The following is a 14,364-nucleotide window of genomic DNA, read 5'->3' on the forward strand; positions in this document are numbered from 1 at the left end:
ATTGGCCCCCCTCTTGCTACAGCGGCTATTCAAATTTTACCATGTCCGCATGTGAGACTCAATTCTACTGCCTACATATACATAGATATATGTACTCTACTATTAAAGTAGGTACATAATGTACTTTGTTAGTACGTCATGGATTGTTTGGAGGATCCACGAACCAAACATATTCGAATATATATTGTTGAACTAAATTTTCTAGTTGGTTAATTACGGATGGAAATTCGCATGACGCCCTAGTACTAAGTAGGCAGTATGTGCCTTATAATTTGTATATGTAGGGAGTGGCAGATCTACGACGACCTGGTTCGGATTTCCCGGGTACCTATTGCGCAAACTTGTATGAGTAGTCCGTGACGCAGCGCTGTATGTACGCAATATCAATTTCAGAACCACTCAATGTCAACCCTAGCAAATTCTCTCATGAAATTATTCCATTTTTGTTCCATAAAAATACCAAATTTTATCTAGAACCTGTTATCGTTATGCATGCTTCTATTCGTTTTGATCGGACTTGTTGTCAGATGTTCCTCGGAGCCTGTCCAGAGAGAATTGAGGTTATCTGCACCTGATACTTGCGAGAGATGAGTGGAATTGAAGTGGGACGTGGACAAATCCATTACCAGCTACGATAGAGCACAACAGCAGGTTGAGCACATAACAGATCACGAAAACATCAATTCTTGTTGCTAAATCTCAAGTTACGGGGGTATCGAAGCCTTCAAACGTCTCTGAAACAATTGCAAATCTTGGTAAAGCCGGAAAAGCCGCCCATGTAATCCATTCACCAAATTGACCCCCTTCTCGTGCCATTCCCCACCACACAAGCGTCCCGTACTGAATGTATGCCCAATATACTGGGTCAACGTAGAAGCAGAGCCATCTACTATGAGTCTTAATCGACCCAAATGTTATTAGTGAGTTGGCCCTCCTCGTCTATGTCATCTTCCCGTCGATCAGGATTTCTGCCACACTTGATAACAGCCGCTTTCTCTTTCTGGCCCAAGGCCACTTGATCAAAACCAGCAGGTAGAAGTCTGTCGCCTTCAAGATACCAGACTTTTAGGCCGCGGGCCTTGTCACGTAGGGACTGTTGGTTTCGATCAGTTTCGAAGCCACCCGCTTTTTCCATCGCACTCCAAGAACATTTTAAAGAAGGATCGGCTATCAGATCCAAAAGTCGCGCGGTATCGGGTACCGACCATGGAATGCGAGTTTGCCGGACCTTGGTTGCATAATTTGCGCGTCGGATGTTACGAGCGCTCTGACTGAGCTCTACAATATCCTGTTCTTGTAAGTTGGGCCCCTCTTGCAAGTCATCTAACAACCGTTCACGGCTAGCTCTTCGGGCATCGGCGATTGGTGGCGATGGCAGCGGAGAAGTACTACTTCGATATTGTTGCGACAAACGTGGGCGCTTTGAGGGTGGTCTTTGGATAGTTATGGTATCGTTGCGGGTCCGTCTGGATTCGACATGAAGTTGCTCATTTACCTCAAAGTCGTCATGGTCCTCATCATCTCCGTTAAAATCGTTGGTGTTAGGGCTGGGCCGTTTTCCCATACGACTCAAAATTTGGATAGGCTCTAAGTGACGAATTGCATCTGCCGTGTCCACCGCCTTAGCTTTTCCCTTCGCGGCCTGTTGGTTGGATGGTGGAGCCTCCGCCGGTTTGTCCACTACTTTCTTCTCGCTCTGTCTCACAGCCGCCAAGACGGCAGCACTATCGATGAAATTTTGACTAAGTCGTTAGTTAGTATGGCTGTCGGTGCAGGCAGAACATTATTATAGACATACTTAGATTCTTGTGGTGTAAGTCGATCGTACTCGCCGTCGTCCATTTCTGATGAAGAATCGGAACTTTCTTCAACCTCATTATTATCGACGAATAGGGATTCTGACTCTCCACGTTCCGTCTGAGTGTGCAAATCCGCGGTTAGATCTATAGCTCGGAGTTTGTCTGGGTCCTTTGACGTGCGAAGCTGCTGATACACTTCCAAAGCCCATGATCTGAGGTCATTCGAGAGCTCTATCTGAGGGTATTCTTCATCTAAGAATGGCAGCATTTTGTCCCGGTCGGAGTGATTAGAGATTAACTTCTGTATGCAAGCCTGGTAGGCTTCGTAGTAAGGAAAGTTTTCATTGACTTTGATCCCGGCTAGCTGTTTGTATGGCCCCTTATCCAGTGCCTCTTGAGCGCTTCTTGCATGGTGCAGGGACTGCTCGCAGAATATATCGGCCGCTACTTCTAATGGTTCAGCGGAGGAGTCGGCGGCTATCGATTCAACTAAGTAGCGATATCGAATACGAAGCGATAGGTCTAGAGTCTTCTCGATGTCGTTCCCCGTCTGGAAATATGGCCCGAATAAAGACGGGAAAACATGATCTAGCTGCTCAAGAACGGGTTGCGGGTCTTTTTTCCTAAGTTGGACATCTATAATAGATGAAAGAAGTATTATGATGTTTCCAGAGTATATAGCTGTTTGAATTGTTGACCTCGTCGCCGAGTCATGGCCTTCAGAAAGGACTATTGGTTTAATAAACAGCGCGTTGTTGCCGGAGTTGGCAGTGAAGGGGAAATGGGCATGATCAAAAGCTTTCCTTGTACCATTCAATCTAGATTGTTCTTCAACGCTGGGGTGGTGGATGTCAATAGACGATAGAACATCGTACATCTTGTCGGACCAACGTCTCAACTTGGGGATATCAAAATCAAGCATATCCTGGACCCTAGCGGCCTCCATCTCCGACGATTCATGAGCATCATTTGTCTCAGATATCGCTTGATTCTGAGACCTTAAGTCTTCGGGGATCGAGGCCAAGCCTAGTCAGTTTTAGCTGAAGAGTGATGTGTGCAAACTTAGAGGGCATACCTAAATCACCCGGTCCAGGGCTAGCGCGGCTGGTAGGAGGGTTTGTGAAGCCATCGATGGCAACACCTTCTGGGCTTTTACGACGCCTACGCCGAGTACCGCGTTGCGTGCCTTGGGGATGTGTGTGGGATTCGGGTTCGGCAGATGCCTCAGGACGTCTAGTATGGCTTCGAGTTTGTCTTACGACCAGCTCACTAGCAGGTTCAACAGACCCGGTGCGACGCGTAGCCGGACGACGACGCTCAGTCATGTTAAATACTTACAGTACTTTGGTATGAAGGAAGCAAAAAGGATGTGACTAAATCGGTTGGGTTTGTTGTTGTCGTAGAATAAAGTAGTAGATAGACATCTGCGAACCCTCAGGGTTAGGGTTTTCACTAGTTAATGGTTAGGGTAGTCTCCCAATCAGCTTTTAGAGGTAAATAAACACGTCGTAGACCACATAAACTGTATGTGACGCACAGACCATATATACATAGATACATACATGTATCGGATTTATGTAAATTTGATAACTTTATTAGGTAGTTATGCATGTGTACATAGCTATCTACATCCATGGATACGTACGCACTGCCTTATCCTTATCCACAACCAAAAGTTCCCTCGCCCCCTTTTACCAGAAGCTACAGATTTGTCCAACACCATACTCTATACTAATTATTTCGCCCTTTTTTTCCCTCTCACCGGCATCTAGAGCTGGGGGATTTTCTTCTTTAGGTGTCGGTCTTTTCCTCGCTGATCTTCTTTCCTCTCATTTTGTACGTCTGTTCAACTTCACCTCTCTTTTTAAGAATCGTAAACGAACGGATCACCTTCGATATTTATTACGTCGATTCAATTGCAGCCACGTCTGTATAATCGAATATACTCGTCCGTCATTCCTCGGCCCGGTTGCTATCCGTCTCTTGTCAATTGCTTCGCCCTACCCGATACCCATCATGAAACTTACTCAACACCAAACGCGACTAATCCTCCTACTTATACCCTCTCTCACCTTGGTTACCTCTACGCTCGATACGAGATCCGCCAAGGATGCTCCAGCCCTTGTCAGCGTCGATGGCGCATCCTCCCAATCCCCCCTCGACTCAACCGTCGCATCATCCAAAACATCGAAATTCGATATTGGCACCAAAGATGCGCCTGTAGACGGTAAGGACGGAATGCCGCATGAGGGACCTTTCGTCAGTACCGACAAAGGACGCAAGAAGGGCGACGCCAGCGATGTTGTGGACTCCAAACCTCTTCCCTCGCTCAAGGACAGACCAATTGACCCTACAGTTGTCGACGGCAAGAAGATACCCGAGAGTAACGACGGGGTAATGGATGATCCTCATCGCCAGCCTCCTAAGCAAGGTACCACGGGTACGGAGGGTGGAGTGAGCCAAAAGGACAAAGCTAGGAAGGCCAAAGAGGGTGTAACTGGAGAGAAGGTCGAGAATGTGCCTGAGACCCCAAAAGAAAAACCCCCATTGCCGCACAGTGAGCAGGAGAAAATCTCGAGCGAAAAGGCCAACAAGAAGGAAAAGGGCAAGGCCGACCTACATCAGACCCCCGAAGACGTCGCCGGACTTGAGGTAAGATTATTGGATGTGTGTCAAATTGGCGGCGGATATACTAATCACTCCTCTATAGAAACCCTCGGACTTACCAGACAAATTACGCGATGACCCAAACCCACTCCCAGATTCGGCTAACAAAGACCACCTCGATGTATCGAAGCCCGCCAAGTCTACGACTAATACATGGGACCAAGGCGACGAGGGTAATGATGGCATCATTCGACCTTTTCATTCCTTCGTCCTCTCCCTTACCATGATCCTTTTCTCCGAAGTAGGCGACAAGACATTCCTCGTCGCAGCGCTCATGGCCATGAAACACGACCGAATGGTAGTTTTTTCAGCTGCTTTTGGCGCTCTGCTGGTTATGACTGTCGTATCGGCCGTGCTTGGCCATACGGTGCCGGCTTTAATCCCTAAGAGAGTGACAGCTTTCCTGGCCGCAGGGCTGTTTTTCGTTTTTGGCGCCAAAATGCTGCGTGAAGGGATCGCTATGGACCCGGATGAGGGCGTCACGGCAGAGATGCAAGAGGTGGAGATGGAGTTGCAGGAGAAGGAACATCTGGCGCTGAAGCAAGGAAGACGTCGTTCTTCTTTGTCTCCGTACACTCTAGAGATGGGTCTCAATCGTGATAGAAAGCCAAGGTCCCAATCTCGCTTCCCAACCCCACCTCGTAGCCCTTCAACATCGCCAGGCAGAAGTCCATCGCCTCGACGCAGTTTCCTCGGCGGGTTCGGGGTCGGCCTGTCGAATTTATTCTCGTTGCTGCTCAGTCCTGCGTGGGTGCAGACATTTGTCATGACTTTCTTGGGGGAGTGGGGGGATCGCAGCCAGATCGCGACGATTGCAATGGCCGCAGGCCAGGATTACTGGTGGGTGACGCTGGGCGCGGTACTTGGCCATGCATTCTGTACCAGCGTAGCGGTCATCGGCGGCAGGGCTATTGCGGGCAGAGTCAGTCTGAAAGTTGGTAAGTTATGATAAGCCTCTAGAAAACCGCTAGCAGCTGTACAAGTTATGACTAACGTGAGTTCCAATAGTAACGGTAGGGGGTGCTATTGCATTTTTGGCGTTTGGCTTCATCTACTTCATCGAAGCGTTCTACGCGTAGTGTCGTGCAAGAACAGCATTGAGCCAAGCGGCCCGTTTTCTATTATAATGATTTCTGCGAATTTAATACGACACGACCCAAGGGTGGTTCTTCGATTCCTAGAAGGCTGCCCACACAAGAAAGGGGCACGGCCTTTAGGGACATTGGATGAGAAGAGATCGACCGTCATAGGTGTATCATAATATGTTGCTGCTACTGATTCCAAAGGAAATGAAAACCGGTACAGGGGCGAAAGACGATATATGTGGTTGCATGGGCGGAGTTTGGAATATAAAATAAAATGAGCAGGCTCGTCTAAGGGGATTAAAGATGACTATCACCAGTCACGTATTGTAGAATCATTCAATGATCCCAGAGGCTGGAATGGAGGTTCATCTCTAATCTAAATATGAAATGATGCCAGAATACTTAACCATATATACCTATTTATATTGAAATACGAATGCGGCCAAATGCGTGGAATCAGCCGGGAATCCCACAAACTGTAGCTAAGATTCATATCGAGAGGTACATCGAGGCCTGATAGAAATAGACGTGGTGAATATATACCTAGGCACATACATACATGTATATGTAGGACGGATGAAAAAAATACGTGCCTTGGGTACCTAGGTAGGTATATGAGATCAATTGATGTGCATATAATATACCGACATGTACATGACGTACCAATTAATGTAGGCATATATACTAAGTTACAGTAAAAGGAGCCCCGACCCTCCACCCCCGCTCTTGCTTCATCCTTTAGCTTCGAAGCTGAGGTAGCTCGCGATGAACTTACACCGAAGCCCGCATCCTATAAATTGCCTTCAATCCGAGTCTTTAGCATAAGCGACACCCGCTGCTAAACTTTTTTTTTTGTATATATAGCACAACATATAAATGAACCATAAATTATAAAGAAATATTCCAAGTTTTCTACCAATAAATAAGATAAGCATCTTCGTCATGTGGAAACCACACGCTCCACCTCCTCCGCGAGTCACGAAATCCCCAGACCCAGACTCTGAGTCGAAACAGGTATATTTCAATATGTTATGGCGTCTCCTCATGCATTAATTGTTTACACTCCTAATGAAACTCCCACAGCGGAACGTCCGCCGCATTGCCCAGATTGTCAAATTAAAACCTGAATTTGTGGACAAGTATAAAGAGGTCCACGATGCCGTATGGCCCGAGGTCTTACAGCAGATAAAGGACTGCAATATACGAGACTGTGCGTTATCAATTCCCATCGTGACCATACGTGTCCATATCTACTTGGAGCGCCTTCTTGGACCCAGACTAACCTCTTTTGTTGTGGGTATTAAGATAGCATATATCACGATCCTACCACGGCTATCCTTTTCGCGACTTTTAAGTATGTTGGATATGACTACGCCGGTGACATGGAACGCATGCGCAAAAACCCTAAGGTTAGGGAGTGGTGGGCTATGACAGATGGCTTTCAAGAGGTGAATAGTTCAGAATCCAACGCATGATATTCAAACCGGACCGGACCACTAACTAGATATCCTGATACAGAGTATAGTACCCGGTGCTCAGAATAGCGAATCCGGCAATCCGGCGTGGTGGAAAGTACTTGACGAAGTATTCTACTTAGAATAGGCGGGATCCTTCCGACTTCGAGGGCAACGAAAAACTTATCGTATAAATACCACACCCCCAATGAAAAGTGTTCGTTAGTAGTAGCGAGTAGTCCACGAGGTTTGGTATCGACGCCGTTGTGCCGGCACGCCACGACCACTGCTAATCGTAAGCACAGCATAGCATATCCTACGATATGTCTTATTTCCATGATTTAAAAAGGCCACCTAGGACTCCAGAACCGCCACCGCCTCGGCCTCCATGTCTTCTCGCTTCGTTTCGGATCCATTCCTCTAGAAAATGCCGAGCAGCTAGTTTTCTTCCGTCAATTACCTTGCTGAGCACTTGAGCCTCCCCGGCGTCGAAGCTGAGCAGTGTTGGTATAGAAGTGATCATATACTCCATGCCAAGTCCATCACTCATGATATCAGGAGCATCAAATTGAACCTCACAGTATCCAACACCACCCTCATCTTCACCCACCCCGGACTCAACAACGGATTTAAGAAGCGGTGCTATGACATGGCACGTAGCACACCACGAAGTGGTCCAGAGAGTGATGAGGGGCGTACGAGAAGAAGATGATAGAAGCTGGTACGTGCGTAAATCATCGGGTCGGCGGACACTACCAAATATGGTCAGCCTCAAAAGAAATCCATAAGCCGTGGTGAGAGCGATAATAACAGTAGGAGTGGCCTTCCAAGGTTGGTTAAACGAGGCGAGCCGCCTAAACTTACGTAGTGTAAATCTGGTTAGTCGCGCTGAAACAACGGGATGTAGAGAACGTCCGGGAAGCCAAGGGGCTATTGAAGCCTTTCAAGGCTAGTAACCAGGGTCTGCTGCTGATTTTGTACTGCATCATGGCAAGTTGCATGGTAGAAAGTGACAGATTGGAATAAAAGTCTAGGTTCCAAAATTGGTACGTGCGCTCTGACGTGGTAGATCACGTATACAAGGTACCGGCGCCAAATGAAATGAAATACCATGCTATGCCACCTATTCACTGACGTATATTAAATCTATATGATCATTCATTTGACCCCTAGAAGCCTTATTTGCGACACCCTTACCAATCTTAAGTACGTATCACTACAAGACTCTTATAAATTGTAAATCCTTTGATTGCTTCAATGTAAATAACTACTGTACGCCACCGAACCGACCTACCGGCCTCCTACGCCAACCATTCATAATTCATATACGCCAAGATGCCTATGTAAATATCAAATTGAGAATATCCGTATATATCAGATTCCAATAACATGCGCACCCCGGGAAAGAAGTGCATTGGTATAGTTCTAGCTTCGGTTCGTATATAATGCGTAATGTCGTCCGCGACCTTCTTAAAACCGTCTAGAATTTTTCCATGAAATTCTTGCGCACCGTCCACATACGAGCCCTCTTGCCGTAGATGTACATGGGTATCGTGAAGAAAAGTAGGATAAGCTGAATGACGCCAAACCAGATAAAGACTATCTTGGATCCGTCATGAGTAAGCCATTCCGTAACGAACAGACTGAATACAAGTCCGTGGAATATGTTCTTGCTGAAATTCAGTGTAACCAGCGCCTCGCCGGCGTACTGTCTGTAGCTGTCGACGCAAAACGTGATGGATGTTGTAGAGCCTAGCGAACAGCCGAATGAAACCACTCCGAAGAATATGGTCGGGACAATCCACGGGTCGTCTACACCAGCCGACCATCCAAACCCCATGAGCCCAAGAACGGTCGTCACCGCCACCGGTGCCGCCATCACAAGTCGAAACTCGGGCTCATAAAGACCGCCGTTCCGACGGGCCATCGCTCTGACAATGATATCGCTAACTTTACCGGCCACGGCTGTCCCCAGAACACCGCCGATGAATGGCGATATGTAAACGAGGCCTGTTTGCAAAGCATTGAATTGGTATCTGCCTTCCCGGTAAATAACAGCAACTGACTCCGAGATGACAATTAGCCAGCCAATCGAACACGCATATATCGCGGCGGACCATAAGACTGCGGGATAGGAAAAAAGTATCAGGGGACGAATGGCAGCTTTCCACCACTTGTCTTGATTAAGCCGCCCGTAATGTACCTTTAGTTGTTGAGTAAAAGATTTCGGTGGTGCGTTTCGCAACGCATGCGTATAAGCCTGCCCCGTAGTGATAGTTGCTAAGTTGGAAAACGACATCTTCTCACTTTCCGTATCGGAATGGACTATTCCGGGCGGCGGGTGAGAAAACCGTCCTTCTTCTACACGGAAATAATCATCGGAGAGATGCTTGTAATATGGCGAGTTGGTACTACGCATATCTGGTGTTGTCGGGATAGAACGGCCCGGGGCTTCCCAGTTTACCCGCGACCGGGCACTAAGACCGGACTGCGAGCGGCTTACGTTTGGACGAGGAGTGTAAGACGCAGCATCGGTCTTGTCTGTAACTTCGGTAGGCTCCTGGTTACCATCGGCTTCAGATCCATCCCCACCGCCTGTTCGTATCGTAGAAGGCTCCGCTGTGGGTGTTGCGACGATGGTATCGCCAACATTTTCAGGGTCAGTTTTTTCTTCCTGTTCAAAGCCAGGCGCGAACCCAACATGCGCTTTCTTGTGTCGTGGTAGCGGGGTTGAGGGTGTGGGCTCATGATGGTCCTCTGCAGTTTTCTCATCACTCGTACCCGCCGCGGGTTTTTCCATATCGGGAACAGCGTTCTCATTCAGGTGCGACTTTGAGATCTGTCGAGCCGAAGATCTCCTACTGAACAGGCTAGGCCGTTTCAAATGTCGGCGTGATCTTGGTATTGGGGATCTGTCCCAGAACGTCTCGGGTGCGAAGAAGAATAGCAAACTGCCACAAAGTGCGACAATGATCGCAACCGTCCTGAATAAAACACGTAAGCCGAAGAAGGGAGACGTTGGATTCCCAGGCATCTCGCCCTATACTTGACTTACCAAAACACCCAGCGCCATCCAAGACGCTCAATAATAGCAGCACTAACGAGAGGAACCAGGTTCTTTCCACCAAGCAACAGTAAGGTATATACACCAATACGGTATGCCCGTTCGTGTAAAAAGAAGATCTCGGCAATCGTGGCTGATGGGAGACACTCGACAGGACTCACGGCAATGCCCTGAAATATCCGGGCTAATATTAGTGACGTAAAATTTGGCGATAGAGCACACCACACGGCCGATATGATGAAGAGTATTGCGCTGTAAAGGTAGACTGGACGTTTTCCGTATAGAATCGCTGTGGGTGAGAAGACCACGGAGCCAATCCCGAGGCCCATCATATACAGTCCAGTAGTGAGCGACACATCGGCAACATCGATATTATAATCTATTCAAGGATTAGATGAAAAATGTCAATTTATATCCAGCAGTGAGGATGTGCTTGTCTAGGCCTACCATGTGCAACGTCGGTAAATCCGGCTGCGATGAGAGGTGTAATTCCACCTCCAACCACTACGACGATACTAGTTAGTACGGAACATTTCCAGATCAAGTGTTCAACAACAATTTCAAGGTTTCCAACGTATATCAATATATGTTATCCGTTCATTCAGGTCGACTGAGATCCGGAGTTCGGACTAGTCCGAGAAGAGAATTGGATGAGGGGAGGCTTTCACGTCACATACTGCAGTATAGCCCCAACGAAAGCAAGGCAGAATCTCGACGCCACATCGGCCAGTTCAGGGGGTCATTGTGCGAGTCGTCAGGCTGGGGATCCAATATAATCTGCCCATCTTTGGTTTTTTTCTTGTCATCTTGTTCCTTGCGAGTGGGTTGAGGCGGTGGGGCGTCCTGGAAGATTCCTGTAGGAAGAGAAGAATGGGATGTCCTAGCCGGAGCGTTTCGAAGGCCCAACGGCTCATTTCGGCCTTGGGCGAGTAGTAACACGGACCCTATTCAATAGAGTCAATATAGTTCAAGCATCATAGACTTCATCAACTAACCTGGGACCTCTATAGTCTTTTTATCATTCAACATCCCCATGTTCCATTTCGACTTCTGGTCATTTTGGTACTCGCCATCAGCATCGGTCCTTTTCCGGAAGAAGGCCTTCCATAAACCCTTGGGTGTCTGTTCCTCTGCCTCCGCCATCCTTGAGATATCCTTGATTGCCTACGATGATGATGGTGCGGCAAGGCCGTTCAAAGTAGCCCCTCCGAATCGTCCGGATTAGAAGAGGTACAATATGGCGTGCATATATCGTAATAGGAATATTACTACAAAATGTTGAAACACAACAAATTTTAACATTGAATTATATCATCGGGAAAGCTAAACGACCACATGAGTTATACTACATAATGTAGAAGTGATCTAAAGGCGGATACTTACCAACAAAAGATTGTATGCTTAAATGGAATAGCAGAAGCGACGCTGGCTATGTCTCAAGTAGTTGACATAGACACCGACAAAGGGCAGCCAGATCTCGTCTTTGATGAAATGCCACGGGGGGTGGATGAAAGGGATGGCTTTTATAAGTAACCCGAAAATACGCAACGCCTTTCCCTGGTATGCAGGTAGGTAGTCATGTATATACTTATATGAATTTGGTTTCCCATGCTGATGCGAAACAACAACGACAGCATCAGTATAAACGTGATTTACCTATTCCATTCGGAGACTAGGGATTTGCGATTGCATCCATGTTTGCCTAGTCGGAATAGCGTGCTAACGACAAGATCCCTGGAAAGCCAATGAGACGACAGAAGATTGCCGTATATGGACCCTCGCAGTTGGGGGGTAGATTCTCCTACTGTGCAGGTGATCAGGCGGTGATGGGCACATGAGACCGACCAACTCGCCGCGGTCAGCCGCCAGAACGAAGCGGCTCTTACGTCGCCAGGAGATGTGCAATCAGATACCTGGATGTCTTTTTTTTTGCTAAACAATTGAGGTAAGATAGTATAGCGACGTACCCAAGTATTGAATTTGTAGGGATTTAATTGAATTGTCCGTCTGTAAGAATCCATCGTAGACCTCTATCCACACGGACCTGTAAAACATGTGAGCCGCTGAAGGCGATGAATGGGCTGGGTGGAGGGGGGAAAAGCGTCGATCATGGGCCCTGTCCTTCCCCACGGACCAGCGTAGAGCGGGCCAGAAGAAGAAGTTCAAGGTTGGAACAGCGGGGGTCCAGCGCTACCAGCAATTATCTAGGGCTTGAGGTCCCTATTAATGCGCTATGACGACATTTTACATGCTGTTAGATTTGGATCCATGGATGAATCCACTAACATGTGCACAAGAGGCTTGTGCAGCTTCCGTAAAATGATTTCCCTGAAAAATATCTACGCAATTACATATTCATATGCGTAGGTCAGGTAGTAAGGATTGGTTCAGATTAGCAGCAAGTGATGTGTAGATTACGTAGGTACATATATGTGTCTATAAATCATATGTGTATACCTTAGGTACCTAGATAGGTATTAAGACTTCCAAGGTTATCTACTTAGGCACGTTAGATACTGTATTAATTAAACCAGCACACAAACCCCCAATTTTAAAATTTAAATTAGGTCTTTTTATTTTATTTTATTCCACTCTACAACTCAAAAGTCGTCAAGGTTATACATATGATACGATGAGCACCTATCTAGGTACCTATATGTAACCTACCACCTGCACTTTACAATTGATGCTACTTGTAGCAGTACATTTTACACCCCGAGCCGCTGTAAGCAAGAATCTCACCTCCGCTCATCACCCCACCACCCCATCACTTACATCCTAGCTACCATGCTGCCATGCCAAGCGAATATTACCTTTCATGCTCTGCTCCCCACATTCAATTCTCAATTCAGTCATCAACATATACATGTATGTGGGCGGTCTGCTCATGATTTGTCACTTCAGTTACTCCCCCCTAGTCTTCGACTAGCCTCGATAACCTCCGCATCTGATGGCGTCGCGAATCCCGCCCCTCTTAGACCCCTACCTTCGCCTACCACCTGAGACATCGTTCATCCTCCTCAGCGGGGTTTTGGGATCGACCACGAACTGGCTCGTCCTTCGCTATCTCCATTCTCTACTCTCCACAGCAACAAAGGAGGAAAGCCTTGATTCGTCCCGCGTAGACGGTGTCAGCGTAATTTTTGCCAGCTTCCTGCGAGACTATGCTTTCTGGAAAGAAAACGCTGGGAAACTTGGTCTTGACCTTGACGGGCTATCTAGGAAGGGTAGATTTGTCTTTGTAGATGGTCTCATCAACCTATTCCATGAGTCCCACGGTCGTATTCCGGGGCGTTCGTTAGGAGATCATACCGGGAGGAAAGTTTTGTCTTCCGCGACGCTTCAGCACTTTTACACAAAAATGCAAGATGCGGCGACACAAATCCAGCGTTCCGCTCCAGAGCAGAAAACAGTTTTACTCGTAGACCAGATGGACCTGTTGTTAGCCGCCTCCGGAGACGATATCACAAGCCAAGGATTGAGGGAGACGTTGCTTGGCATCCGGGAAGTAAGTTACCTACCTAGCACACATGTTGTCCCGTATATATCAAATCGCTTTAGGCCCTCAGTAGATATTAATGATATCTCTGCTCTAGAAAGTCCATCTGTCCGTGGTCACCTTGTCTATAGACGAACCATTAGTATCGTCACAAACGACACCACTAGAAAAGGAACACGCAGCATTCGCATTATCATTAGCTCACGATGCCCAGCTCGTCATCAGTTTGAGAATGCTAGATACAGGTGCGGCAAGGGATGTGAGCGGTGTTCTAAGGGTTACGCCTGGTGGTGGGCGTAGTAGCGTTGATGGAGCGGCTGTAGAGGACCAGGAATTATTATATTTCGTAGCCGCCGATGGTGGAGTACGAGTATTTGAACGGGGCTAGTGACTATAGGCATCCGCATAGATTCCTAACACAGACTCGGCGCATATATATAAAGAAAGACGCGTCGGGCGAACTGGCTTTATCCTGTAGCACGGAACATGCCATCTGGAATCTTGTGCCTTCAATGTTCCAGACCTTAGTTATGTTCCCGCCCAACTCGATTCGTCCATAGGGAGACATATTCGAAGCCTACGCATAATAAAATACCCAGACAGCCAGTGTTTTTTTTTTTGTTCGCGCGTCACTGCAACCGGATGAAGCTGCCAGAGCATGTCAAATCGTGATGCCATTTTTGGTCGGAAATGCTAGCGTAACAGTTCCGCCGAACTCGGAAGATAAACGAGTCCATGATGAGCCAGTCCAAATGTCAGAAACACCGTTCCCTTTCCATGCCACTGCCATCACCCA

General features: G+C 47.4%; 6 protein-coding genes across 6 annotated transcripts; 3 read left to right on the top strand and 3 right to left on the bottom strand.

The window, feature by feature from the left end:
• Nucleotides 1-736: 736 nt before the first annotated feature.
• F4822DRAFT_120606 (uncharacterized protein) lies at nt 737-3,263 on the bottom strand. The gene is made up of 3 exons (XM_051452592.1): nt 2,875-3,263; nt 1,799-2,825; nt 737-1,742 (listed from the first exon to the last, which is right to left on the bottom strand). Exons 1-3 carry the CDS (start codon nt 3,122-3,124, stop codon nt 899-901), a joined length of 2,121 nt encoding a protein of 706 aa, XP_051318006.1. The 5' UTR covers nt 3,125-3,263; the 3' UTR covers nt 737-898.
• Nucleotides 3,264-3,419: 156 nt separating this feature from the next.
• On the top strand, nt 3,420-6,145 carry F4822DRAFT_390106 (UPF0016-domain-containing protein). The gene is made up of 3 exons (XM_051457034.1): nt 3,420-4,451; nt 4,510-5,404; nt 5,475-6,145. The coding sequence occupies exons 1-3, from the start codon at nt 3,816-3,818 to the stop codon at nt 5,543-5,545; spliced, it is 1,602 nt and encodes a 533-aa protein (XP_051318007.1). The 5' UTR covers nt 3,420-3,815; the 3' UTR covers nt 5,546-6,145.
• Nucleotides 6,146-6,303: 158 nt separating this feature from the next.
• On the top strand, nt 6,304-7,243 carry F4822DRAFT_120677 (rhamnose mutarotase). The gene is made up of 4 exons (XM_051452593.1): nt 6,304-6,565; nt 6,635-6,761; nt 6,857-6,999; nt 7,070-7,243. The coding sequence occupies exons 1-4, from the start codon at nt 6,494-6,496 to the stop codon at nt 7,151-7,153; spliced, it is 426 nt and encodes a 141-aa protein (XP_051318008.1). The 5' UTR covers nt 6,304-6,493; the 3' UTR covers nt 7,154-7,243.
• Nucleotides 6,631-8,094, bottom strand: F4822DRAFT_390111 (uncharacterized protein). The gene is made up of 3 exons (XM_051457035.1): nt 7,870-8,094; nt 6,857-7,757; nt 6,631-6,761 (listed from the first exon to the last, which is right to left on the bottom strand). Exons 1-2 carry the CDS (start codon nt 8,004-8,006, stop codon nt 7,334-7,336), a joined length of 561 nt encoding a protein of 186 aa, XP_051318009.1. The 5' UTR covers nt 8,007-8,094; the 3' UTR covers nt 6,631-6,761; nt 6,857-7,333.
• Nucleotides 8,095-8,485: 391 nt separating this feature from the next.
• F4822DRAFT_436192 (MFS general substrate transporter) lies at nt 8,486-11,212 on the bottom strand (the record flags this gene model as incomplete). Its single annotated transcript, XM_051462285.1, has 5 exons — nt 8,486-9,989; nt 10,061-10,448; nt 10,517-10,573; nt 10,747-11,013; nt 11,065-11,212. The coding sequence occupies 5 exons, from the start codon at nt 11,210-11,212 to the stop codon at nt 8,486-8,488; spliced, it is 2,364 nt and encodes a 787-aa protein (XP_051318010.1).
• Nucleotides 11,213-12,505: 1,293 nt separating this feature from the next.
• F4822DRAFT_120834 (uncharacterized protein) lies at nt 12,506-14,098 on the top strand. The gene is made up of 3 exons (XM_051452594.1): nt 12,506-12,794; nt 12,974-13,577; nt 13,666-14,098. The coding sequence occupies exons 2-3, from the start codon at nt 13,020-13,022 to the stop codon at nt 13,954-13,956; spliced, it is 849 nt and encodes a 282-aa protein (XP_051318011.1). The 5' UTR covers nt 12,506-12,794; nt 12,974-13,019; the 3' UTR covers nt 13,957-14,098.
• The last annotated feature ends 266 nt before the right edge of the window (nt 14,099-14,364 follow it).

The sequence above is a fragment of the Hypoxylon trugodes genome (assembly GCF_022578975.1).
Source record: "Hypoxylon trugodes strain CBS 135444 unplaced genomic scaffold F4822scaffold_2, whole genome shotgun sequence".
Classification (NCBI taxonomy): domain Eukaryota; kingdom Fungi; phylum Ascomycota; class Sordariomycetes; order Xylariales; family Hypoxylaceae; genus Hypoxylon; species Hypoxylon trugodes.